The sequence below is a fragment of the Ascidia mentula genome, chromosome 7 (assembly GCF_947561715.1).
Source record: "Ascidia mentula chromosome 7, kaAscMent1.1, whole genome shotgun sequence".
Classification (NCBI taxonomy): domain Eukaryota; kingdom Metazoa; phylum Chordata; class Ascidiacea; order Phlebobranchia; family Ascidiidae; genus Ascidia; species Ascidia mentula.
Genome location: NC_138572.1, coordinates 6907932 through 6933202, shown reverse-complemented (window position 1 = coordinate 6933202; position 25271 = coordinate 6907932). Strand labels below are relative to the sequence as shown.

Below are 25271 nucleotides of genomic sequence, written 5' to 3'. Positions count from 1 at the left end.
GAAAAACATAAACACTCCATTAAACATACACGCAACACAACAATGCGCACTTTATAGTGCCTGAAATACAATCGATTTGTTGTTTTCTGAACAACAAGCAACCTAAACTTGAGATAAAGGCGTGCATACTAGAAGTATTGCAAGCTCCCAACTGAAAATTGTTTTGTGGTGAATGTTGAATATCAAGCAGTACATGTCTGCACTCGTTCGTAAAGCAAATATACATTAAACAACGGCAAACAATACCACGATGTGGCACAGTTGTCGGAAGAAAAATCCGTTCCTGTTGCGTGGTTAATTATTGCATACATATGATTAACAATCTTTGATGCTTCGTGTATCTGAATTACGAAACCACAATACTGCCTTCTTTATTTTAAAGTGTTAATTTAAAAATGTAAACGTCCGTCACGATCCATTGAAAAATTATTTTGTTTAATTGAATAGTGTACTAACCACCCAGCGGTTGAATGCCATTGTATCTGGGCGCCAATATAGTAAACTGGTCATGCCCCATACCTTGCAATCTAAATATCCGATTTTACCTTGAAAGATTTTCGCTTTTGATCATTTTTTGGTGTTGGCATTTTTTTTAATGTTTGTGAGTCTTCGTAGTCAAAATGTGTTTCACATTGCCAACTTTTTGCACCCGTGGTATTTTAATGAGTGATGATCATTTGACCTTTTCCTAAAATTGTGAAGCAAATTCCCCGTTGAGCGAATATGCACAATATATAGTAAATACGCAGTATTATATTACAGGTCAATAAACGCTTTGACATGAATGGTGGTAGGTGTTCACTTGAACAGTAAGCATTACAAATAATTGTAATTCTCCGCATTATTGTTACATTGCAGAATGTAAATCACGGTTCATTTAATCTCATTGCATTGATTAACCTACTTTCAGAAAGAAATTATGTGAAAATTAAGGCATAGTCAAACGTATTAGAATTAAAGTATACGTTTTTAGTGTAGGAATCTCAGGTTAAGCGGCATATTATGAAATAATTATTTGAAACCAAAGCATGCATGTCAACAGGCATTTTCTTGTACGAAATTTGCCACGCAACAAATTCATAGTTGAACGTTTTGGAATCACAAACAGTCATTTTTATTGGTTTCTTTATTCAACGATGTACAAACTTATTAAACGGTAAATGCAAACACAGCAAATTTTAGTGTAACAAGCGCCTTGCTGTGAATATCATAATCGGCATAATAAAGAATGATTGCAATTCACTACTCCGTTAAAATACACAACAGTTATGGATCACCACAGGTTATAAATACTACAATTTAAAACGGTGTACTTATGGTAGCATTGTAAAATTTCTTGACATTTTTACTTTAGCAATTTGCGTGTGTTAATTGTAGCGCAAGTTTGTCGAATCCATCTTAGCTCTGCTTGATTCAACCCACCAAGCTCAGGTTTTTCAACAAACACCACATTATAGCAATTCTCGATATGAACCTGCTTGCTGCGAATGTAGTTCCTCTTGCCACGGGCGATATCAGGGTTTCACCCTGTGACGTAGTATAGCGCGACACTCAAGGTATGGAGAAAAGTTTTGTTGTAAGTTTGAGTTGAAGGACAAGAAGCCTACGTTACTGCATTACAAGACCGTAGTTGATAACTTATTGAAAACTCTCGTTCAATATATATTGTGTCGAAAATATTCATTTCCGAAAAACTCTTACATCAAATTTTGTTCTGAAAGCGAAACAAAGCATGTTTTGGAACATTGTTTTTATTCACACTGGGTTAATGTACATAGGTTCCAATGTAATGCACGCATTGCGACAAAATCACAATGGCAATAAATCAATGCAAAAATGCAGATATAACCAATTGTTTCAGAATCAAAACAAGCTTATGAAGTGTTTTGAATAAACCTTTCAAAAAATTACCCCGCTTCAGAAGTTAAACGTATAGGGCAAAACTTTGAAAACGCAGGTTAAAAGGCTCACCATGAAAAAATCTATGTATTCGAGAGTGCTCCCCCTCACTAAATAATGGATCTGGTTGTAGGTAAAGCGGTTTTGAGCTATCATCCACGTTCAGAGCTGGTTTATGGTGTTGGATGTACAGTGTATCCAGAATTAGTAAAATTACTTACTAATTCTGGATACACTGTACATCCAACACCATAAACCAGCTCTGAACGTGGATGATAGCTCAAAACCGCTTTACCTATTCAACATCTAGGTCCGTACTGCGGCCTGACACATCGTTAATGATGACGTCGCTGCTGTGCTCCCATGTTGCTGTCACGCGACATGCCTCTGGCTTGCTGCGCGTTGTTACTGCTGCTGTTTCCCTTCTGCCTGCTCAGTCCTTTGTTACCCCGACGCTTTTCTTGCATGCACTCATTATAGTACTGATGATGAACGCAGTTAGTGTTCGAAACGTTTACTACTACTAATGTATAACAGCATTTTAGCTTTGAATTTCATCTTCGAAGTTATTCTTGGTTAACAGTTACTACCAAATGCCCTTGGTTATAATGACCTAATCTCAAGTTTCGTTAAATGCAATAGAAAATTGATGCTAACGATTATACAATCTGAACATCCAAGTACAGTGGTGAAGACCTATTTATGTCTTGAACCTTTCGTCGTGATACAAAAAATTAGTGTTAGCTATTTGTTTACATAGGGTCAGAGGTATAGCCAGTATTTATTTCATTATCTTTCGTTGTTCTGTGACATAAAATTCGGCAGTCAATCCACACCAGTCAAAAAATCGCAGTCAACAAAACTTTGAACGCGGGTTATTCGGCCGCCCTACGAGGTAGCAGCATGATTTACATGTAAAAGTTAATAGGCTGACCTTTCTAACGATATCAAACTTATGAAAAAAAACATATTTATAATCGGTTATGAATACCGTATGCGTATTACAACATAACTCGCAGCAACTACGTTTGCCGCTGAAATCCTTTAAAACAAAAATATTCTTTTGCCTTCATTCAATTAAATAAAACCAAACTTTGCCTTCTAAAAAAACGCGAACATTGTCAAATTTGCAAAACAATAACCATACCCCCTTCCCATCATTTGCGCACACCAGCAACACATTTCGGTCATAAAACCCTGCACAAATGTATGCCGTTGAAATCCTGAACCAACAACCGTACACACTCCTGCTATCAAATCAAATTTGGCCTACGAAAAGAAACGCGAACCTTCTTTAATTGGACAAATAGTAACCATACCCCAATTGCCTCTTTGAACGCAATAGAGCAGCACGCGAATCGAAAACAAATCGACCATAAAGCCTTGCACAAGCGTATGCCGTTGAATCCTTTTGAGCTAACAACCTTACACACTCCTGCTATCGAATGAAATCAAATTTGGCCTTCTAAAAAAACGCGAACCTTCTTTAATTGGACAAATAGTAACCCTACCCCCCTTGCGTCCTTGAACGCTACAGAGCAGCAAGCGAATCGAACACATTTCCGCCACAAAACTTTGCACAAACAAATGCCGCTGAATCCTTTTGAGCCAACAACCTTACACACAGGAGTTTTGAGCAATGGAAAGCTTTCCGTTGTAGGCGTTACTACCATTTAAACACCAACTGTATGTTGCGATTATAAATGCTAATTAATGGATAAACTGCTTGCAGTTTTAAACAACAGCTAAACAATCCTTTTCGAACTGACAATAGTTGCAACGTCGCGGCGTTTTCCATTCCTACGCATAAGCCTCGCTGCCAGCGAGGGCACGACTGAAGCGCCTTGAATGACGTCACGCAAAAATAATCTCGCTTTCGCACGATTGCGGTTGCGAGATTTTTGATGGGTGATATCATTCGAGATTTTTGATGGGTGACATCATTCAAGGCGCTGTTAAAACTTGACAAGAACTCCAGTACTATTTGTTATGTGATATTTCCTATCTACTGTTGGTAAATTCGATCGAAGCCTACAGCACATGAAATTGCCAAAAAAATACGAATAAAATTGTTACTGGCAACATTACTGTATATAATTACTGCATGTATCTTCAAAATTTGCTATTTTCTTTGACACGTGATGCATATGCTGTTGTGTATATAGTTAGAACATCCCAAAAACTTTACCCGCACCATTGGACTTTCAGCAAACAGATCTCACGGTTGGTAAGTGTTTTTATACGTGGGGTTGGACCTAGCAAAAAAAAGACTGTGCATTGTTTGAGGTCAAATTTCGAATTTTATGCCAAAGTTTCCTTTGTTCTCAAGTGAATCTGCTGCGGTAAACTTCAATCGTTTATGCATGAGCAATTAACATAACGGTTATAAAAAATAACTTGCAAAACTAACATTAAAATAACAACTATCTCGTTTTTAGACGGTTATCGCGCTCTCCTCAGCACAGAATGGTGGTCAAAATTCGATTACCAATAATTTATATAATTTTCGGTTCTTTGACAACTCGCAACAAAGGTAACTTAAGTATTGTCCTATAGAAAAGGACGAGATGCTTCTGGCGTTTCCATTCTATTTAGGCCTAACATTGGAAGCGTCCAACAGTTATAGGCGCATCAACTGATCTCAGTGTTAAATTATAACTGAGCAATACTTCACCAATTGATTTTAAACGCGGACGCAGACCAGCGAAAATGAAGTTCTGAGCAATGGAAAGCTTTCCGTTATGCGTTACTACCATTCAAACACCAAATGTATGTTTAAACAGTTCCCACGCTTAGAAATGGATAAACTGAATACAGTTTCAAACAATAACTAAACAATCCTTTTCAAACTGACAATAGTTTTGACAACAGACAAATACTATATGCGTGGTTGTGAATAGGAACAATAACAACAAGCATAAAATAAAGTTTTGCCCCTATTGAAAATGTAACTTAAGGCAAGCAACGGCTTCCGTTTGGCGTTACCACGATTCAAACCCCAACTGTATGCCTACGCGTCTTAAAAAAGTCCCCGTTCAATAGGTAAACAGGGAATTCCCATCGCTTCGCTCAATCGGTTCGAAGTAGGTGTATCGAATTCGCTTCATGTTTATTCCATTGCTAGGACGGGAAAACATCTGAGTTTTAACTGGCCATATCAAAAAATTAATTAAAGTTGTTTTCGGTGTAAACCGTCCACTTTGCATGTACCGTAACGCAATCCAGCACATGTAAACTCGATAGTTTAAATCTTGTTTCCATTTCCATTGATAAAGGAACATAGTCAAATTCGCTTCGGATGAACACGTGCGGTGCGTGAGAAAGAGAATGTGATTTTCGTTATACGGGGTCGGTTGGCGGCAACATATCGAGAAGATGGGATGTTTCCGTCGTAACAACGCTCATCAATGGTCGACCAGGAAGCACGTCAATCAAACGCTCACGTCATGAATCAGGCTCCGCCCTTTTGTCTCGCCCGCGACAGAAATGACGATAGCATATAGTGCTGGTATGCGCCAAAGCCATTTGTGTCGGAGTCTTGTCGATTAGGACCTTTGGTTCTGTTACACAAGCATCCCATTTGGCGCCATAGACACGTTCGATGACGCCCTTTGCGTTGCGGTCTCATGATATAACTCCAGAGCCAACTACGGCTCAAGCCATACTTTCTTTGTTGCTGTAATTTTACAGTAGTTTTTGGTCTCTTCCTAAGTGCGAAAATTGGACTTAACAGACGATTTCCTCTGTTCTGTCAAATTTCTTCCATTTACTTTTGTCTTGAAATTACCACCATCCATTTTGACAAATAGTCGATTTTACTGCAAATGTTGTTAAAAAGCGAAATACAAAAGCAAAACACAACGCAACGTGCGTGAGAAAGAGAATGTGATTTTCGTTATACGGGGTCGGTTGGCGGCAACATATCGAGAAGATGGGATGTTTCCGTCGTAACAACGCTCATCCATGGTCGACCAGGAAGCACGTCAATCAAACGCTCACATGATGAAACAGGCTCCGCCCTTTTGTCTCGCCCGCGACAGAAACGACGATAGCAGTTTGTGCTGGTATGCGCCATGGCTATTTGTTTCGTAGTCATGTCGATTAGGACCTTTGGTTCTGTTGCACAAACATCCCATTTGGCGCCATAAACACGTTCGATGACGCCCTTTGCGTTGCGGTCTCATGATATAACTCCAGAGCCAACTACGGCTCAAGCCATACTTTCTTTGTTGCTGTAATTTTACAGTAGTTTTTGGTCTCTTCCTAAGTGCGAAAATTGGACTTAACAGACGATTTCCTCTGTTCTGTCAAATTTCTTCTATTTACTTTTGTCTGGAAATTACCACTGTCCATGTTGACAAAAAGTCGATTTTACTGCAAATGTTGTTAAAAAGCGAAATACAAAAGCAAAACACAACGCAACGTGCGTGGGAAAGAGAATGTGATTTTCGTTATACGGGGTCGGTTGGCGGCAACATATCTAGACGATAGGATGTTTCCGTCGTAACAACGCTCATCCATGGTCGACCAGGAAGCACGTCAATCAAACGCTCACATGATGAAACAGGCTCCGCCCTTTTGTCTCGCCCGCGACAGAAATGACGATAGCATATAGTGCTGGTATGCGCCATGGCCATTTGTGTCGGAGTCATGACGCTTAGGGTTCAGGGCCTTTGGTTCCGTTGCGCAAGCGTCCCGTTTGGCGCCGTGGAACGCTAGGCTTCGGCCAAGCGGCGGATGTTGGCGCGTTTGCGTTTGCGATATCATGACGTCAATCCAGAGCCAACGGGAAGGCGAGATGTATAAAAAAATCGACGGAAAATCGGCGGGTTGGGATTGGCAGATCATGGAATGAACTGGGACAGGCGGAAGGACAGCTTGAAACTGAAATTTTAGTGGTGGGATCGAAACAAAGGTAGAAATGTCGTTTGAGGCACGCGCGGTAGTTCAAATGGTGAATGCTGATGCGTTCGGAGCGAATTTCAATACTGCGATGATAATACTAAGTGTGATTATAGAAAAGCGGCGGCGGAAAAAAAAACACACAGGAGCTGTTATACGAGCAGACACAAAGCAAATAAAAAACAGGGTCGTAGCAAATGGCGGGTCGGGGGCGGTATCAAGAACACATGACGCAAGATGTGCTACGAACAAACGGTCGTTTTATGCTGATTTCAAGAGAATATGCTGCTCGTTGATCCGATAGGGGTTTACAGACGGTAAACGTATAGGGCAAAAGCTTTGAAAACGCAGGTCAAAAGGCGAAATACAAAAAAATGGCACACACAAGAAAATATACTTGTCGTTGTCGTCGTCGTCGTCAGAGCAAATACAATAGCAAAAATGCGATGGAAATAAAGTGTCTCATTCGTAGTTGTTCATTTAAGCGCTATATCCAAGTACTCGTAGTCGTGTAGGAATGGTCCGGTCGGGTCGACAGTGTTTGTAAAAGGCGCGAGCACGTGACGTCATCAAAGGTGACGCAGTCGTGTGACGCTTTGGTCGTGAATTTAGTTGCCACGGAAACAAATCGGGCCGAATTCGACGCCAAATTGCTGATCCTCGGCACCCACGTCGGCGAACGCAACGTCGGTGATGGGCATGCGGCCAACCAAGGACGTCTCGTATTCGACGACTGTCTTTGCCCAGTGAGATCTTCGTGACTGTAAAACAAATATTATTAATAAACTGTAAGTCTAAGTTTACACCGAGTGGCGATGTTTCATGGCCTATTGTGCAAAGACAACCTACAACTCAAATTCCTATAATGTCGCAATGCAAACCTGTTTATGGTAAATGCAACTTACAACCAATACGTGAGCTCTCTAAGGATTTTAAATTAGGTAACTGCTGCAATCCAATTCACATACCATAGTAGGCACAAACAACACAGTTTCGCGATGTAACTTACCGAACACGAATCCTCTGCCCTTGTGTAGCGGAACCGCTCTTCTTCTCCGCTTGCCACAAACTCGGCGTCGCCAAAACCACGGAACTTCACAGCCAGGTCGAGATCGCCGTTCCTGTCTTCATACATCACCATGTTGCGACAATACAGCGTCACCCTCTGCTCGTGAAAAAACATTCGTTAATTAATGACGACACAGCGACACGTTTAATTAAGATACTTAATTATTTATCAGGAACAGCGGAATTTCTTAAGCTAGGATTTAATACTGATACAAAACGATGAAAACTTGGTATACATTGTCCTAATCATGTGACTGATCGATACCAAACTTTTTGTGTACAGTCTTACGAACTGGCAAAAGTATCAATATGGTATATAGAACTTGCCTGCTTAGCCCTGCCTGTAAGAAGACGCAGGAAAGTCATTTGGGACGAGTAGTCAGCGTGTTCAACTTGCTGATCGAGAGGTGGATCGTATTTAACCTTCGTAGAACTAAAAAATACACCTCGTTTAAACTACATATCCAAGGCAAGTGATCGGAAATACATATTCGGATGATCCAAATACTGCAGTATCAGGCATACTTATCGAATTAACCGTCCTAAGGGTAAAACGGACTTCCAAAAATGCCTTACATAATTATTTTATGCCTGTAATAAGGCCTCTGTTACAGGTGTGCCGTTGAATAACTACTTACGTCATATGCTCGCCGTAGTAAACATAGCCTTCAGCTTGGCCGACAAAGTGCGTCGCGTTTTCGATGCGTCGGTCGGTTGGGTACACGGATGTTTTCGTTGATTCGAAGTTACAGTAAACCTGAATGCTGTCGGCCTTGCATCCGCCATTTGGATCGATCCAGCGAATTCCTATTGAAAATGATTTGAAACCTTGTAAACACTTTCATCACAATGGAATCGCCCGCCGATATTACCAAAGTTGTAAAATTCAATCCTTGATTATTATGTTAAATTGAGTTTAGATTGTGATAATTTCAAGGTCTTGGTCGGGATCACGGGAATTTGGTATTCATACATATGTGCCCTTGAGAAGGAATGGTGGTCATGCATTGTTTCCATGTCAACTATACCACATTAATCCTCTTACCACTCTTTGAGGGAAGTCTCTGCTCAGCCAGGACGATGTCCAAACAGGTGCGCGCCGGATTTTTACCATTGTGTAGCGGAACCGCTCTTCTTCTCCGCTTGCCACAAACTCGGCGTCGCCGAAACCACGGAACTTCACAGCCAGGTCGAAATCGCCGTTCCTGTCTTCATACATCACCATGTTGCGACAGTACAGCGTCACCCTCTGCTCGTGACAAAACATTCGTTTAATTAATGACGACACAGCGACACGTTTAATAAACATACTTAATTATTTATCAGGAACAGCGGAATTTCTTAAGCATGGGTTTAATACTGATACAAACGATTAAATCTTGGCATACATTGTCCTAATCATGTGACTGATCGATACAAAACGTTTTGTGTACAGTCCTAGGAACTGCTAAAAGTAACAATATGGTATATAGAACTTGCCTGCTTAGCTCTGCCTGTAAGAAGACGCAGGAAAGTCATTTGGGACGAGTAGTCAGCGTGTTCAACTTGCTGATCGCGGGGTGGATCGTATTTAACCTTCGTAGAACTAAAAAATACACCTTGTTTAAGTGATCGGAAATACATATTCGGATGATCCAAATACTGCAGTATCAGGCATACTTAACGAATCAAACTTCTTAAGGGTAAAACGGACTTCCAACAAGGCCTTACATGTGTATTTTATGCCTGTAATACGGCCTCTGTTACAGGTGTGCCGTTGAATAACTACTTACGTCATATGCTCGCCGTAGTAAACATAGCTTTCAGCTTGTCCGACAAAGTGCGTCGCGTTTTCGATGCGTCGCTCGGTTGGGTACACGCATGTTTCCATTGATTCGAAGTTGCAGTAAACCTGAATGCTGTCGGCCTTGCATCCGCCATTGGAATCGATCCAGCGAATTCCTATTGAAAATGATTTGAGACCTTGTAAACACTTTCATCACAATGGCCGCCAATATTACCAAGGTTGTAAAATTCAATCCTTGATTATTATATGTTAAATTGAATTAAGATTGTGATAATTTCAAGGTCTTGGTCGGGATCACGGGAATTTAGTATTCATACATATGTGCCCTTGTGAAGGAATGGTGGTCATGCATTGTTTCCATGTCAACTATACCACATTAATCCTCTTACCACTCTTTGAGGGAAGTCTCTGCTCAGCCAGGACGATGTCCAAACAGGTGCGCGCCGGATTTTTACCATTGTGTAGCGGAACCGCTCTTCTTCTCCGCTTGCCACAAACTCGGCGTCGCCGAAACCACGGAACTTCACAGCCAGGTCGAGATCGCCGTTCCTGTCTTCATACATCACCATGTTGTGACAGTACAGCGTCACCCTCTGCTCATGACAAAACAATTCGACAATCAGTGACAGCACAGAGAGAAAAGTTTGAAGAAAGTTACTTATTTATTCATCAGGAACAGCGGAATTTATTTAGCTAGGGTTTAATACTGATACAAAAACGATGAAATCTTGGCATACATTGTTGTATTTCATATGACTGGTTACGTTATGCGACTGAATACAAAACATTTTGTGTGCAACCGTACAAACTGGCAAAAGTAACAATATAGTATATGGAACTTGCCTGCTTTGCTCTGCCGGTAAGAAAACTCAGGAAAGTCAGTTGGGACGAGTAGTCAGCGTGTTCAACTTGCTGATCGCGGGCGGATCGTATTTAACCTTCGCATAATATTCTCCCTTATTCTTTTCAATCCCAACTTCTTCTACCACCTCTCGTTGCAACGACGGTCTGCTTCGTATTTGCTACCATACTGACAGGCTCCTTACCAGGTCCAGTCACGTAGGCAGCTTTACAGCAACCCATTGTTCGTCTTTGTTGTTGCAGACTGGTTAGTTCTTATGTGTATTGTGTGTACATTTCTTTCCTGTTTTCTTTTGCGTTTAGCGAAATTGTTGCAGTGTTTTGGCCTACTTCGATAAGATTAATCACAGCTTCCTGAAACACTGAAGCACGTTAGATTTCAGATAGTTCTAATAAATCAAAAATACAGTTGAAACACACAGTTGGATGTAGGCACTAATGTGCTGAAGCTTTATACACGTGTTAAAAGTTGCATGAAACCAAAACACTACAAAGGTTAATTTGCAGCTGACGAAATAAAGGGATTTAAATGTCTGCTTTAAACTTATTGAGTTAAGTTGCTGCATTATTAATTTTCATTAAAAAAATTTAACTACTTGATTTAACATATGTAATTTACCATAAAATATGAAACGTTCAGTGGACACTTCAAATCAAAAACAAGCCATAGGCTACTCTATACAATGGCATAACGATGATAGGGGTGACCGTTGAGTCTGGTCAGGAGAAACGTGTTTACTTTTTGCCGCATTTTTTCCAATCGATGTCGGGTTTAATATCATTTATTTTTGGATTAATTTTCTTTATCCAGCATTTTTCCCTGGTCTTGAGGTCTTTCCCTCCTTTCTGCTGTTCTACAAACGTGACATTAAAGCACTTTGCCATAACTGGTAAAAATTTTCGACGCAAATGAGTTTTGTAATGAGTTTTCATTCCAAGATTTCCAAACGAGTTTTTCCATTTCGATCTGTGTCCGTTCCAACGCTTGGCAAACGAGGTTTCCGTTTTACCGACATACTGCTCCCCACAGTCCTTTTTAAGGCAGGTTGCCACGTAAATTCCGCTATCGGTGCAAGTTAAGTCCTTTTTTAGACCCAGATGTTTTGCCTCGTCTCGTCTTGGAACTTCCAACCGATCAGTCACGTTCACCATTTCGCATAACATACAAGATGGATGACCACAGGTAGTAGATTGACAAGACATCTGTTTGCAGTTCAAATAAACAATCTATATTTGTTTGTTGCAATTGTTCCTGTTTAATGCAAAACTACTTAATCAGTTTACATTGTTTTCCATTCCTACGCATAAGCCTCGCTGGCAGCACTGGCACGACTGAAGCGCCTTGAATGACGTCACGCAACAATTATCTCGCTTTCGCACGATTGCGGTTGCGAGATTTTTGGTGGGTGATATCATTCGAGATTTTTGATGGGTAACATCATTCAAGGCGCTGTTAAAACTTGTCAAGAATTCCAGTGCTATTTGTTATATGATATTTCCTATCTACTGTTGGTAAATTCGATCGAAACATACAGCACATGAAATTGCCAAAAAAATACGAATAAAACTGTAACTGGCAACATAACTGTATATAAGTACGGTATGTACTTTTTTTGCAATTTTTTGTAACAAGTTATGTATATGCTGTCATGCGGTACAAGGTTAGAACATACAAAAAACTTTACTCGCACCTTTGTAATTTCAGCAAACAAATATCACGGTTGGTAAGTGTTCTACGTGGGGTTGGACCTAGCACAAAAAAGACTGTTCTTTGTTTCAGGTCAAATTTCAATTTTGTGACAAGTTTTCCTTTGATCTCAAGTGAATCTGCTGCGGTAAACTTCAATCATTGCATGAGCATTTAACTTACAAAAAATAACTTGCAAAACTAACTTTAAAATAGCAACTATCTCGTTTTTGACGGTTATCGTGCTCTCCTCAACACAGAATGGTGATTAAAATTCGACCACCAACAATTTATGTCTTATTCGTTTCTTTGACAATGCGCAACAAAGGTGACTAAAGCATTGTCCAATAGAAAAGGACGAGATGCTTCTGGGGTTTCCATTCTGTTTAGGCCTAACATTGGAAGCGTCGAACAGTTATAAGCGCATCAACTGAGCTCAGTGTTAAACAATAACTGGGCAATTCTTCTCCAACTAATTCTAATAGTTCACTAGTTTCAAAACTGACAAAAACGCGGACGCAGACCAGCGAAAATGGAGTTTGGAGCAATGGAAAGCTTTCCGTAAGGCGTTACTACCATTTAAACACCAACTGTATGTTGCGATTATAAATGCTAATTAATGGATAAATTGCTTGCAGTTTTAAACAATAGCTAAACAATCCTTTTCGAACTGACAATAGTTGCAACGTCGCGGCGTTTTCCATTCCTACGCATAAGCCTCGCTGCCAGCACTCGCACGACTGAAGCGGCTTGAATGACGTCACGCAACAATTATCTCGCTGTCGCACGATTACGGTCGCAACTGTTAAAACGCAACTTTGATCAGCTGTATCTCATAAACCTGTGGCCGTATTGATTTTCCATGTCACATGCACTATAAGAGAACAACCACCAATGCGTAAAAGGAAGTTATTCTTGATTAACGGTTAACGATGGTTAGAGGAAATGACAAAGTCAGAGATGCGTGTAAATGGAGTTTAAAAAGCAGTAAAAAGGTAAAAACTAAAATTTTGCCCAAAGGTGACTTAGGCGAACAACAGGCGTTAATACCATGCCACTGCCACAACAACTGTAAGTGCCAACAAGATTCCAAAAGTTTATTTGAAAATAGCAAAAGCATGTAAGGCAAGAGTTCTCCATGAACACCCACGCCGCGAACAGTCGGTAGCAACAAAACGTTTAGGTTAACTAGTAGAAAGACGACTCATATTAAAACTTATCGTCACAACTCGTAATATAACTTCACATTGTTTAGAAAAGGCCATGCTAATCTCCCTACCGTAATTCACAGTTTTCACACATAAATACATATTTCTGGCCAACTAGGGTAAAGTGTTTAGTTTATGTTCCATGTTTCGTTGACAATGTGCACTTAATATCAAAAATTAAACTAATGCAGTTCACTTTATGTTAAACATTACCACCAATATGCATCTATCTAATTGTCTTTACAGCAAATGTTGTTTAAACGAAAAATACAGAAGCATTATTAGTCAGATATTTTCAAGCTGTATAATTAACTTAAGTTAATTGTTGAAAACTTACATTTTATTCTTTGCAAATGCTTATGTAAGAATTTGGCTGAGTTTGTACCAGCTAACTTTACCAGAATGCCAATGGCCCTCTCTATTTTATTAGCTGTATTCAAGAAATCCTAAAAAACAAAACAAACAAACACAAAATTTTACTGGCAATATGTGTGTGTAGTCGCTATAATTTTATAAACCTTGTTCTTCCTACTATGACAACAACAGGTTGTAACTATTTGACTACGTTGCAGGGTAGCTTTTCAGTCCTATAGCAAACAGATCTCGCAGGTACTAACCATACTGGGGCTTACGATTTGCCTTTATTTCCGAAATTTTGTGACGTGGGGGTTTCCATTGTTCTCAAGTGAACCGGCGATACGGTTGGACGACAACAGGCGAAACTCAAGCCTTTCCCCAGTTAGTAAACGACTGACTAAATTAATTTTCGTCTTGCAAGTGCCTGTACTGTCTACTTACCTTTTCTTTCTCCTACTTTATGTCATATAAATATATATTTTGATTACAAAGTCAGGTTTGGTACTTGAATAACATTTAATTTTGTTACAAGGGTCCTTCATTTATAATTCAAGTAAATTTATGTCAATGTAATGAAGCAAAAATATTTTTTTCCCATGGTTCTGCAAAAAAGTTTTTTTTAAAAGTTTACTGCAAATCTTGATAAAAGGCGAGACCCAAATGCAAGAGAGCACGACAGAAATGACGATAGCAATTTGTGTTGGTATGCGTCATGGCATTTGTGTCGGAGTCTTGTCGATCAGGACCGTAGGAACGTAAAGCAAGCTTTTGTGTATGTCTACCTTCAAGTCTGTCCGCGTTAGTAACGCTTGGAATTTTAGTCAGCTTCATCACCGTAAAAAGTTTGCTGAACCTATATTTTTCGTTTGTTTGCCTTCAACCCATACTTTCATTGTTGCTGTAATTTTGCAGTAGTTTTTGGTCTCTTCCTAAGTGCGAATATTAGACTTAACAGACGATATCCTCTGTTCTGTTAAATTCCCTCAATTTACTTTTGTCTGGAAATTACCACCATCCATTTTGACAAATAGTCGATTTTACTGCAAATGTTGTTAAAAAGCGAAATACAAAAGCAAAACACAACGCAACGTGCGTGAGAAAGAGAATGTGATTTTCGTTATACGGGGTCGGTTGGCGGCAACATATCGAGAAGATGGGATGTTTCCGTCGTAACAACGCTCATCCATGGTCGACCAGGAAGCACGTCAATCAAACGCTCACATGATGAAATTGTCTCGCCCGCGACAGAAATGACGATAGCATATAGTGCTGGTATGCGCCAAAGCCATTTGTGTCGGAGTCATGACGCTCAGGGTTCAGGGCCTTTGGTTCCGTTGCGCAAGCGTCCCGTTTGGCGCCGTGGAACGCTAGGCTTCGGCCAAGCGGCGGATGTTGGCGCGTTTGCGTTTGCGATCTCATGACGTCACTCCAGAGCCAACGGAAAGGCGAGATGTATAAAAAAATCGACGGAAAATCGGCGGGTTGGGATTGGCAGTTCGAATGAACTGGGACAGGCGGAAGGACAGCTTGAAACTGAAATTTTAGTGGTGAGATCGAAACAAAGGTAGAAATGTCGTTTGATGCACGCGCGGTAGTTCAAACAGTGAATGCTGATGCGTTCGGAGCGAATTTCAATACTGCGATGATAATACTAAGTGTGATTATAGAAAAGCGGCGGCGGAAAAAAACACACAGGAGCTGTTATACGAGCAGACACAAAGCAAATAAAAAATAAAAAAACAGGGTCGTAGCAAATGGCGGGTCGGGGGCGGTATCAAGAACACATGACGCAAGATGTGCTACGAACAAACGGTCGTTTTATGCTGATTTCAAGAGAATATGCTGCTCGTTGATCCGATAGGGGTTTACAGACGGTAAACGTATAGGGCAAAGCTTTGAAAACGCAGGTCAAAAGGCGAAATACAAAAAAATGGCACACACAATAAAATATACTTGTCGTTGTCGTCGTCGTCGTCGTCGTCAGGGCAAATACAATGGCAAAAATGCGATGGAAATAAAGTGTCTCATTCGTAGTTGTTCATTTAAGCACTATATCCAAGTACTCGTAGTCGTGTAGGAATGGTCCGGTCGGGTCGACAGTGTTTGTAAAAGGCGCGAGCACGTGACGTCATCAAAGGTGACGCCGTCGTGTGACGCTTTGGTCGTGAATTTAGTTGCCACGGAAACAAACCGGGCCGAATTCGACGCCGAATTGCTGATCCTCGGCACCCACGTCGGCGAAGGCAACGTCGGTGATGGGCATGCGGCCAACCAAGGACGTCTCGTATTCGACGACTGTCTTTGCCCAGTAAGATCTTCGTGACTGTAAAACAATTATTATTAATAACTTGTCAGACTAAGGTTACACCGAGTGGCGATGTTTCATGACCTATTGCGCAAAGACAACCTACAACTCAAATTCCTATAATGTCGCAATGGAAACCGGTTTATGGCAAATGCAACTTACCACCAATACGTGAGCTTTGTAAGGATTTTAAATTAGGTGAGTGCTGCAATCCAATTCACATACCAAATACGCACAAACAACACAGTCTCGCGATGTAACTTACCGTACACGAATCCTCTAAAGCGGAACCGCTCTTCTTCTCCGCTTGCCACAAACTCGGCGTCGCCGAAACCACGGAACTTCACAGCCAGGTCGAGATCGCCGTTCCTGTCTTCATACATCACCATGTTGCGACAGTACAGCGTCACCCTCTGCTCGTGACAAAAATCGTTAATTAATGACGACACAGCGAGAAACGTTTAAATAAAGTTACTTAATTATTCATCAGGAACAGCGGAATTTCTTAAGCAAGGGTTTAATACTGATACAAAAACGATAAAAATTTGGCATACATTGTCCTAATCATATGACTGACTGATACAAAACTTTTTGTGTACAAGCGTACGAACTTGCAAAAATATCAATATGGTATATGGAACTTGCCTGCTTAGCTCTGGCTGTAAGAAGACGCAGGAATGTCATTTGGGACGAGTAGTCAGCGTGTTCAACTTGCTGATCGCAGGGTGGATCGTATTTAACCTTCGTTGAACTGAAAAATACACCTCGTTTAAACTACATAGCCCAGCAGCCTCGTGCCTTGAAAATACATATTCGGATGAATACTGCAGTGTCAGGCATACTTATCGAATTAACCCCACATTACCTTCTTAAGGATAAAACGGACTTCCAAAAAAGGCTTACTTACTTATTTTATGCCTGTAATGAAGCCTCTGTTATAAATGTGCCGTTAAATAACCACTTACTTCACATGCTCGCCGTAGTAAACATAGCCTTCAGCTTGACCGACAAAGTGCGTCGCGTTTTCGATGCGTCGCTCTGTTGGATACACGCATGTTTCCATCGATTCAAAGTTACAGTAAACCTGAATGCTGTCGGCCTTGCATCCGCCATTTGGATCGATCCAGTGAATTCCTATTGAAAATGATTTGAGACCTTGTAAACACTTTCTTTAGCGCAACATGTATTCTTTACAATAAATGCGTTTGACACAAGGTTATTTCATATTGTGATTTTGTGAAGTTTCCACCTGTGTCACGCACAACAAGTGGCGTCAGAAAACGTCGATTTCGTAATGAAAATATTGAATGTTGATACTTGTAAACACTTTCATCGCAATGGAATCGCTCGCCGATATTATTACGGTTGTAAAATTCAATCCTCGATTATTATGTTAAATTGAGTTTAGATTGTAATAATTTCAAGATCTTGGTCGGGATCACGGGATTTTAGTATTCATACATATGTGCCCTTGAGAAGGAATGGTGGTCATGCACATTTTCCATGTTAACTACCACAGTAATCCCCTTACCGCTCTTCGAGGGAAGTCCCTGCTCGTTCTCAGCCAGGAAGATGTCCAAACAGGTGCGAGCCGGATTTTTGCGGTCAGCACCTGTCGGCGACTTGATGGTTTGCACCGAGGTTTGAAGTTCTTTCAAGGCAAGCATGATCTGTACAACACGATTGGCATTAGATTTCAGCACAGCACGAGCTAGAAGTATTTTAAACATTGATGCAGCACCTCATCGCCACGTTCGACAGTCGCATCGTCGTTGACTGCTTCATCGTTGACTGTGCCAGGACCCTTGTAGATGTAAACATCGGGCATTGGAAGGAAGATTTATGCTTACCTGTCAAGCTCCACATTTTGCCAATTTCTCTTTATTGATGTTTTGGTAATATATATTTTGAATACCCATGCAAGTCTTGTTGGGTACTTCAAGTAACAGTTTATTTTGTAACAAAGGCCTTTCATTTATTTTTGCAAGTAAGTTCTTTGGCTAATATTTGAAAACAAAGAGATTGCGGAAAATGTGGGGAAGAAACAACAAAGGTTGGTCACGTGTTGAACGTGAAGCGAAACTAAAGTTTTGCCCCATAACAGAAGTAACCAAGTGTAAAGCAAGCTTTTGTGTCCGTTGTGTATGTCTGTATATTCTTCTTCGTTTGTTTGCCTTCAACCCATACTTCATTTGCTGTTGTTATTTTACAGTAGTTTTTGGTCTCTTCCGGAGTGCGAATATTGGACTTAAGTTGGACGCTAAATTTATTAAAAGTCCATCAGCTTACTTTCTCCTTAGTTTGGTAATGCATAGATAAATTATTAGTGCTAAATTTGTTAGCGCTAACTGTACAACACTATACTGAAATAAAGAAATTACGTTGGGATTATGTTCTTTAATTTTACAAACAAGTCTAATGCAACATCAATACAAAATGGCGGAACGAAGTTGTGCGCGTTGTGGGCGAAACCAAAGTTTGTAACTTGTGGTTGGGAGAGGAGAAAAGAGGTCGCCGGTAGGTTTCACTATTGGGCGAATAGTTTAGAGTTGCTGACATAGCATTGAAATAATTAAAGCACTTTTGTATCTGGGATGATTGTAAAATCGTTAGTACATAACATTTTAATGTTGCTTATATACAAACAAACACACACATATATTTGTATTTACAATCTTTATCAAAGACAAAATTACTTTTACGAAGTATCTACTTATACAGTCCCACTGAAGATCTAACAAATATTTGCATTGGGATTGTTCGGTATCATCACATTTATTTGAGGGCTAATCTTATTTATCCAGCAACTTTCCAAATCACCAAGGCTATTTTGTCCACATGATTGACCAACAAAGGTAACATCATAGCATACCTCCATGGCAGGCAAATGATCATTTGGACTTAAATGAGTTTGGTAATGAGTTTTCATCCCCAAATTGGTATCTGCTTTATTCCAATTCCGTCGGTGTTGGGCCCAACGCGAGGAAAACGGGTTTTCCGTTTTGCCAACATACTGCGCCCTACACCGAATACACGTTGCTACGTAAATTCCCCAATCTTTACAACTGAGGTTGTTTTGCAAATTTATATCACTTCGTCCTTGCATCGGCAACCGATTTCTTGGTGGCACCATTTTGCACAAAGTACATCTACTATCTTGACACCGAGCAGAATGATAAGAAGCCTAAAATCAATACACAAGATATGTTTATCTACTAAACCATTATGTGTCTATGTACGCCATACTCACCATTTCACGGAAGAATAACGTTTCTCTGAAGAGAAAGTAGCCTATAACAAGCATTGCAACTGTATTATTTTGAAACAGAATTTAAAAATTCCATTCTTAACAGAACGAACTATAGAAAATAGCAAACTTGTCAAATCTAACCTGCTTGATAAATTTCCGTTTGGATAAGTAACTTCTCTGTTGTAGTGTTTTATCACAGTATTGCAACTCTTTTTGCTTTACACCTGTGTATGTATGATATTGTTAATTGCAGCTTTAAACAATTACACTATACATTTCATTTCCGTCAGATAAAGTTAATCTGGTTCGTTAACTTAATGTGCCTTAAGAGCTACAGACAGGTGTACAGACTGTTTCTGCCTGTATGATCTCATCAATACCTGTAAGGTCTCATCAGTTAACGTGCCTTGACTGGTTGGCAGGCATGGAAAATTACAAGTAAAACCGTTTCTGGCACATACTACATAAGCACAGCGAACATTTAGTGCTGAGTAAAACAATTCCGGCATCATGACTGTACTGTTGCTATTGAACTTTTTAAAATCTAAACTACTTTGTCGGTTGTGTGGCACAAGCAGGTAAGTCTGTGCTTTCGTGCTTCTGCGCCAATAAATGTGAGAAAGTCAACAAAACAGAAGTCAAGCCGCAAACAAAACAATGTATCGCCCTGGTGTCCAAACAAGAAAACATTTCTGTTTGACTTCTCTTTTGTTAATAACTGAATGCCTTTAAAAGGTTCCCATTCAAGACCAGTTACTGGCAACATAACTGTATATAATTACTGTATGTACTTCCAAATTTTGCAATTTTTTATAACACGTTATGCATATGCTGTCATGTACAAGGTTAGAACATACAAAAAACTTTACCCGCACCTTTGTACTTTCAGCAAACAGATCTCACGGTTGGCAAGTGTTCTACGAGCGGTTGGACCTAGCACAAAAAAAACTGTTCTTTGTTTGAGGTCAAATTTTCAATTTTGTGACAAGTTTTCCTTTGATCTCAAGTGAATCTGCTGCGGTAAACTTCAATCATTTATGCATGAGCAATTAATTTAACAATTACAAAAAATAACTTGCAAAACTAACATTAAAATAACAACTGTCTCGTTTTTTTTTGACGGTTATCCTCAACACAAAATGGTGATTAAAAAAAAACTGACAGAAGTTTTGACAACAGACAGCGAAAAAGTTTTGCCCAATTAAAAAAAGTAATTTGAGGCAAGCAACGACGTTTTGCGTTGCTACGATTCAAACCCCAACTTAATGACTGCGCGTCTAAAAAAAGAAGAACGCGTTCAATAGGTAAACAGGAGATTCCCATCGCTTCGCCACATCGGTTCGAAGGTGGTGTATACAATTCCCTTCGCGTATATACTCCATTCCTAGGACTGGCAAACATCTGAGTTTTAATTGGTCGCGCTTCATACGAGATAAAAGGTAAATATCTTTAAATGATTTAAAGTTGTTTTAGGTGTAAACCGTCCACCTTGTATGTACTGTAACGCAATCCAGCACATGTAAACTCGATAGTTTAAATCTCATTTTCTTTTCCACCGATAACGACTCACAATAGAAAAATATAAACTTTTTTGGATGTTGATTTGTTTTACCAAATTTTTTGATAAATCACCCGGCACATTTCTTATAAAGGCAGGTTGCCACGTAAATTCCACAATCGGTGCATGTTAATTCATTTTTTAGCCCCAGAATTTCTCCGATTTCGTCCTGAAACTTCCAACCGACCAGTCTTGTTCAGCATTTTGCATAATTCACAAGATCGACCACAGGTAGTAGAATGATAAGACATCTGTTTGCAGTTCAAATAAACAATCAATATCCGTTTGTTGCACTTGTTCACTGGTTGTGTTCCTGTTTAATACAAAACTAATAAACCAGTTTCATAATGTTTTCCATTCCTACGCATAAGCCTCGCTGCCAGCACTCGCACGACTGAAGCGGCTTGAATGACGTCACGCAACAATTAACTCGCTTTCGCACGATTACGGTCGCAACTGTTAAAACGCAAATTTGATCAGCTGTATCTCATAAACCTGTGGCCGTATTGATTTTCCAAGTCACATGCACTATAAGAGAACAACCACCAATGCGTGAAAGGAAGTTATTCTTGGTTAACAGTTACTACCAAATGCCCTTGGTTATAATGACCTAATCTCAAGTTTCGTTAAATGCAATGGAAAATTAATGCTAACGATTATACAATCTGAACATCTAAGTACAGTGGTGTAGGCCTATTTATATCTTGAAACTTTCGTCGTGGTACAAAAAATGACTGTTAGCTATTTGTTAACATAGGGTCAGAGGTAGCCAGTATTTATTTCATTATCTTTCGTTGTTCTGTGACATAAAATTCGGCAGTCAATCTACACCAGAGGGATGTTACTTGACAAAAAAAAATCGCAGTCAACAAAACTTTGAACGCGGGGTACTCGGCCGCCCTACGAGGTAGCAGCATGATTTACATGTAAAAGTTCATAGGCTATCAAAATTATGAAAAAAACGTATTTATAATCGGTTATGAATATCATCTGCGTATTATGACATAACTCGAAGCAACCACGTTTGCCGCTGAAATCCTTTGAAACAAAAATATTCTTTTGCCTTCATTCTATCAAATCAAACCAAACTTTGCCTTCTAAAAAAACGCGAACATTGTCAAATTTGCAAAACAAAAACCATACCACTATTATTTTTCGCACACCACGAACACATTTCGGCCATAAAACCTTGCACAAATGTATGCCGTTGAAATCCTTTTAAACCAACAACCTTACACACTCCTGCTATCGAATAAAATCAAATTTGGCCTTCTAAAAAAACGCGAACCTTCTTTAATTGGGCAATAGTAACCATACCCCCCTTGCGTCCTTGAACGCTACAGAGCAGCAAGCGAATCGAACACATTTCCGCCACAAAACTTTGCACAAACAAATGCCGCTGAATCCTTTTGAGCTAACAACCTTACACACTCCTGCTATCGAATAAAATCAAATTTGGCCTTCTAAAAAAACGGGAACCTTCTTTAATTGGACAAATAGTAACCATACCCCCCTTGCGTCCTTGAACGCTACAGAGCAGCAAGCGAATCGAACACATTTCCGCCACAAAACTTTGCACAAACAAATGCCGCTGAATCCTTTTGAGCTAACAACCTTACACACTCCTGCTATCGAATAAAATCAAATTTGGCCTTCTAAAAAAACGCGAACCTTCTTTAATTGGGCAAATAGTAACCATACCCCTCTTGCGTCCTTGAACGCTACAGAGCAGCAAGCGAATCGAACACATTTCCGCCACAAAACTTTGCACAAACAAATGCCGCTGAATCCTTTTGAGCTAACAACCTTACACACTCCTGCTATCGAATAAAATCAAATTTGGCCTTCTAAAAAAACGCGAACCTTCTTTAATTGGGCAAATAGTAACCATACCCCCCTTGCGTCCTTGAACGCTACAGAGCAGCAAGCGAATCGAACACATTTCCGCCACAAAACTTTGCACAAACAAATGCCGCTGAATCCTTTTGAGCTAACAACCTTACACACTCCTGCTATCGAATAAAATCAAATTTGGCCTTCTAAAAAAACGCGAACTTTCTTTAATTGGACAAATAGTAACCCTACCCCCCTTGCGTCCTTGAACGCTACAGAGCAGCAAGCGAATCGAACACATTTCCGCCACAAAACTTTGCACAAACAAATGCCGCTGAATCCTTTTGAGCTAACAACCTTACACACTCCTGCTATCAAATAAAATCAAATTTGGCCTTCTAAAAAAACGCGAACCTTCTTTAATTGGACAAATAGTAACCCTACCCCCCTTGCGTCCTTGAACGCTACAGAGCAGCAAGCGAATCGAACACATTTCCGCCACAAAACTTTGCACAAACAAATGCCGCTGAATCCTTTTCAGCCAACAACCTTACACACAGGAGTTTTGAGCAATGGAATGCTTTCCGTTGTAGGCGTTACTACCATTTAAACACCAACTGTATGTTGCGATTATAAATGCTAATTAATGGATAAACTGCTTGCAGTTTTAATCAATAGCTAAACAATCCTTTTCGAACTAACAATAGTTGCAACGGCGCGGCGTTTTCCATTCCTACGAATAAGCCTCGCTGCCAGCACTCGCACGACTGAAGCGGCTTGAATGGCGTCACGCAACAATTATCTCGCTTTCGCACGATTACGGTCGCAACTATTAAAACGCAACTTTGATCAGCTGTATCTCATAAACCTGCGGCCGTATTGATTTTCCATGTCACATGCACTATAAGAGAACAACGACCAATGCGTGAAAGGAAGTTATTCTTGATTAACGGTTAACGATGGTTAGAGGAAATGACAAAGTCAGCGATGCGTGTAAATGGAGTTTAAAAAACAGTAAAAAGGTAAAAACTAAAATTTTGCCCAAAGGTGACTTAGGCGAACAACAGGCGTTAATACCATGCCACTGCCACAACAACTGTAAGTGCCAACAAGATTCCAAAAGTTTATTTGAAAATAGCAAAAGCATGTAAGGCAAGAGTTCTCCATGAACACCCACGCCGCGAACAGTCGGTAGCAACAAAACGTTTAGGTTAACTAGTAGAAAGACGACTCATATTAAAACTTATCGTCACAACCCGTAATAAAACTTCACATTGTTTAGAAAAGGCCATGCTAATCTCCCTACCGAAATTCACAGTTTTCACACATAAATACATATTTCTGGCCAACTAGGGTAAAGTGTTTAGTTTATGATCCATGTTTCGTTGACAATGTGCACTTAATATCAAAAATTAAACTAATGCAGTTCACTTTATGTTAAACATTACCACCCATATGCATCTTCCTAATTGTCTTCACAGCAAATGTTACAGAAGCATTATTAGCCAGATATTTACAAGCTGTATAATCAACTTTATTTAATTGTTAAAAACTTACATTTTATTCTTTGCAAATGCTTATGTAAGAATTTGGCTGAGTTTGTACTAGCTAACTTTACCAGAATGCCAATGACCCTCTCTATTTTATTAGCTGTATTCAAGAAATCTTAAAAAACAAAACAAACAAACACAAAATTTTACTGGCAATATGTGTGTGTAGTCGCTATAATTTTATAAACCTTGTTCTTCCTACTATGACAACAACAGGTTGTAACTATTTGACTACGTTGCAGGGTAGCTTTTCAGTCCTATAGCAAACAGATCTCGCAGGTACTAACCATACTGGGGCTTACGATTTGCCTTTATTTCCGAAATTTTGTGACGTGGGGGTTTCCATTGTTCTCAAGTGAACCGGCTACGGTTGGACGACAACAGGCGAAACTCAAGCCTTTCCCCAGTTAGTAAACGACTGACTAAATTAATTTTCGTCTTGCAAGTGCCTGTACTGTCTACTTACCTTTTCTTTCTCCTACTTTATGCAATATAAATATATATTTTGATTACAAAGTCAGGTTTGGTACTTGAATAACATTTAATTTTGTTACAAGGGTCCTTCATTTATAATTCAAGTAAATTTATGTCAATGTTAGGAAGCAAAAATTTCTTTTTCCCATGGTTCTGCAAAAAGTTTTTTTTAAAAGTTGACTGCAAATCTTGACAAAAGGCGAGACCCAAATGCAAGAGAGCACGACAGAAATGACGATAGCAATTGGTGTTGGTATGCGTCATGGCATTTGTGTCGGAGTCTTGTCGATCAGGACCGTAGGAACGTAAAGCAAGCTTTTGTGTCCGTTCCGCATGTCTACCTTCAAGGCTGTACGCGTTGGTAACGCTTGGAATTTTAGTCAGCTTCTTCACCGTAAAAAGTTTGCTGAACCTATATTTTTCGTTTGTTTGCCTTCAACCCATATTTCATTGTTGCTGTAATTTTGCAGTAGTTATTGGTCTCTTCCTAAGTGCGAATATTAGACTTAACAGACGATATCCTCTGTTCTGTT

The 25271-nt window shown here is 39.8% G+C and overlaps 2 protein-coding genes across 5 annotated transcripts; both read right to left on the bottom strand.

Annotated features, from left to right (window-relative positions):
* Nucleotides 1-6258: 6258 nt before the first annotated feature.
* LOC145908025 (collagen alpha-2(I) chain-like) lies at nt 6259-24792 on the bottom strand. 4 transcript variants are annotated; one of them, XR_014402920.1, is made up of 11 exons: nt 20199-24792; nt 19465-19547; nt 19324-19364; nt 17815-19257; nt 17605-17743; nt 9642-9810; nt 9349-9454; nt 8915-9118; nt 8508-8676; nt 8197-8302; nt 7850-7966 (listed from the first exon to the last, which is right to left on the bottom strand). XR_014402920.1 is itself a non-coding variant. In XM_082995187.1 (10 exons), exons 5-10 carry the CDS (start codon nt 17899-17901, stop codon nt 15811-15813), a joined length of 930 nt encoding a protein of 309 aa, XP_082851313.1. In that variant the 5' UTR covers nt 17902-19257; nt 19324-19364; nt 19465-19547; nt 20199-20256; nt 24272-24750; the 3' UTR covers nt 14785-15810. The 4 variants fall into 4 exon arrangements, 3 of the variants coding, with proteins under 3 accessions (XP_082851314.1, XP_082851313.1, XP_082851312.1); XM_082995187.1 differs by lacking the exons at nt 7850-7966; nt 8197-8302; nt 8508-8676; ... (1 more) ...; nt 9349-9454; nt 9642-9810 and adding exons at nt 14785-16091; nt 16339-16486; nt 16719-16824; nt 17039-17207 and having other exon boundaries at nt 20199-20256; nt 24272-24750; XM_082995188.1 differs by lacking the exons at nt 8915-9118; nt 9349-9454; nt 9642-9810 and adding an exon at nt 6259-7562 and having other exon boundaries at nt 7811-7966; nt 20199-23270.
* On the bottom strand, nt 10872-13998 carry LOC145908026 (uncharacterized). Its single transcript, XM_082995190.1, has 3 exons — nt 13749-13998; nt 12208-12265; nt 10872-11719 (listed from the first exon to the last, which is right to left on the bottom strand). Exon 3 carries the CDS (start codon nt 11717-11719, stop codon nt 11252-11254), a length of 468 nt encoding a protein of 155 aa, XP_082851316.1. The 5' UTR covers nt 12208-12265; nt 13749-13998; the 3' UTR covers nt 10872-11251.
* Nucleotides 24793-25271: the final 479 nt, after the last annotated feature.